The 2,752-nt window shown below is 41.4% G+C and overlaps 1 protein-coding gene across 1 annotated transcript in view; it reads left to right on the forward strand.

The window, feature by feature from the left end:
• The window catches only part of neto2 (neuropilin and tolloid like 2), a 51,453-nt gene that overhangs the window by 23,777 nt on the left and 24,924 nt on the right, over positions 1-2,752 (forward strand). The window contains exons 4-6 of the mRNA XM_015375172.1: positions 359-607; positions 1,039-1,086; positions 1,493-1,620. Coding sequence (XP_015230658.1) covers positions 359-607; positions 1,039-1,086; positions 1,493-1,620 — 425 coding nt within the window. The remainder of the gene's footprint in view (positions 1-358; positions 608-1,038; positions 1,087-1,492; positions 1,621-2,752) is intronic.

Consider the following 2,752-nt stretch of genomic DNA (forward strand, 5'->3'; position numbering starts at 1 on the left):
AAAATCAGGTAACTTTTTCTTTTTTTTTTCCAGTGGCCCTAATCCTCTTCCGTAGGTTTGGCCTTTCAAATGAAATCTATAAAAAAAAAAAAACACCAAAGATTGAACACATTAAAAACACTTGTAGCAACATGACTAAATGCATTTATTTGCAGATTCATTTATATTTCCAGCAGAAATCTAAATCTAAGCTGACTTTGAAAATTAACAGTAGAATCAGTCGCATTACTACTTATTTTCAAAATCTGTAATAAAATAATAAAATAAAACATCCAGATTATCTTTCGTTCAAAAGCACAGTTCGTTTAGATTCTTCTCATTGATCTCCCTCTTTGTGTTGCTTCTATGTTTCCCCAAGCTCTCCCCAGACAAAGGATCCAGCTGGCTTTTGACAAGAACTACTACATCGAGCCGTCGTTCCAATGTCGCTTTGATCACATCGAAATACGTGACGGGCCGTTTGGCTTCTCTCCGCTCATCGATCGCTTCTGCGGAGGAAACAACCCGGGCCTCGTCACCTCCACAGGCCGCTTCATGTGGATCAAGTTCACCAGCGACGAGGAGCTGGAGGGCCTCGGCTTCCGCATTCAGTACACCTTCATCGCAGGTGAGCGGTGAACTCCACAAAGCCCCCTCAGAGGGAGAGGGGGTTGTTTTCTTGCATCTCTAAAGGTGCTTAGTGAGATCAGTGAGGAGCTATATCTGATTAACCTTCACTGCTGAGAGCCTAATATATACAGCAGAATCAGACCTTGGAGTTTCTAAGAATCTCTGCTATGTTTGATCATCCATCGCCTCTATGGACTCTTTAATTTTTCAAAGCTCCCGACTGTCCGTCGTTTGCTTCTCTTGTGTGGCAGCTCAATTTAACAGCCTTTACATCTAAACCACGTGTGTCTAGAAATCAGTGTCTCCCATCAGACGAGAGATAAAGGAACCTGCTTTATCTGGCCCGGCTCGGTGGGACCAGATCGTGTGTTCTCTGCTAACCCGTTTCTGCTCCGAGACTAATGTTCCTCCTAAATTTGATCATTTCAGACCCTGATTTCCATCTGCACGTGGGCGGACTGCTGAACCCCATCCCAGGTACGCTCCATGGCGTCCGAGCTCCTCTGTGCTCGGTAGCTTACTGGAGGCTGTCTCTGAGTGTGATGTGAATGCAGGATGTTCAAACGTAGCCTGACAAGCCAGTAATGGTGCATGAAGGCAAAGGATGTACGCACACGCACATATGCATAGTTATAAGACAGCGAAAGGGCATGCACCTCTTTTATCTTTCTTCTCCCTCCCTGTCTTTGTTCCTCTCTCTATATATTGTCATTTGCTATAATCTTCTGTCCTCACTTCTATTGAACATTAAACCCTTTTCACTCCCAAACCAAATCCATTGCGTTGCGTTTTTTTCAACATAACCCTTCCTCATTTTCATGTCTCCCTTCTGTTTCTCATCCATTTTTTCTTACCTCTTTTGCCCGTCTCTCTCCTCCTGCAGACTGCCAGTTTGAGCTCGGAGGATGGGATGGGATTATTCGCTCCAGTCAGGTGGAGGAGGAAGAGCGAGTTAAGCCTGGTGATGCTCTGGACTGTATCTGGACCATCAGGGCTCCCCCTCAGTCTAAGGTCAGCTCAAAGGACCGTATTAGTCAGGCAGCCCTGACTCCCCAGCTTCAATAACAATCTATCTAAAAAAGAAACCAGGAAAGCTTGAAACCAGCGGGATTTGAACTGTGAGAATGAGTCACCGTTAGTCTTATTTTATCACCTATAAACATTCATACCCTCAGTGCCTAAAGATTAAACACATTTTTATTTTTCTGTGGATGTGGGGGATTTAAATCAAGTCCAGATTCCTTATCCATCCATCCATTGATGCTGAGATTAAGCAAAGACTCTAACATTAATTAAACTATTTGTTATTTTGGACTGTAACCAAAAGAAGCAAAAGACTAAAATGTCTTGAATGTTATGAAGCACTTTGCTGGATCCTCCTCTGTGCAGCATTTATGTTTACAGCATTTTTTTCTTTGCTTTCAGCAGAAAAAGGACAAAACTGATCCCCATTCTTCCCATTATCGAAAAGTTGTTTCATTCAGGAATGTTTTTATTGGTAGGAACCAAAAAAAAAAAAAAATCAGTTGGCTAAAGTTACTATGATGAAGAAAATGAATTAAAGAAAGACGCACTGCTGCTAAATATTTCCCATTATTATTATTCCTATTAGAAGATAAATGTTTCCCACAATTTGTCAATAAGTCAAACCTTTAACCTGCAGGTCAAAGTTCATTTTCCAATGCTGCTGTGTATTTAATGTCTGAAAGTTGGAGTTTTTTTTGCTTTAAGCCAGTGGCAAATGTAATGCAGTAAAATCTCCATGTGTGAGTAGGCGTTGTTCTGCTTAAAGTGTTAAATGTTCCATCGTTCTCTTCCTACGGTTTAGAGACCTTCTGATAAGAGAGCTGATAAAGTGCAGGAATGATCGGAGCGTTCCACTACTGATTGGAGCTAAGATTAGCGTTTCTCTCCTGGCATGTTGCCTCTGACCCCTGCCTGTTTTTTAAATGTGCTTTATTAGCATTTAAACATGTGAAAATTTTATGAAAAACGTGATAGGTTTGTGTTTCACATAAGCACTAAAACAGTAAATCTCACTTAATACACACTATATGCTGCAATAATCATCCCTGCAGGAGTGATTAGAACTTGAAAAGTCTACAAAGAAGTGGGGTTCAGATTAGTTCAAAGTAGGGATGCA

This window comes from Cyprinodon variegatus, unplaced genomic scaffold, assembly GCF_000732505.1.
Source record: "Cyprinodon variegatus isolate N-32 unplaced genomic scaffold, C_variegatus-1.0 Scaffold114, whole genome shotgun sequence".
NCBI lineage: Eukaryota > Metazoa > Chordata > Actinopteri > Cyprinodontiformes > Cyprinodontidae > Cyprinodon > Cyprinodon variegatus.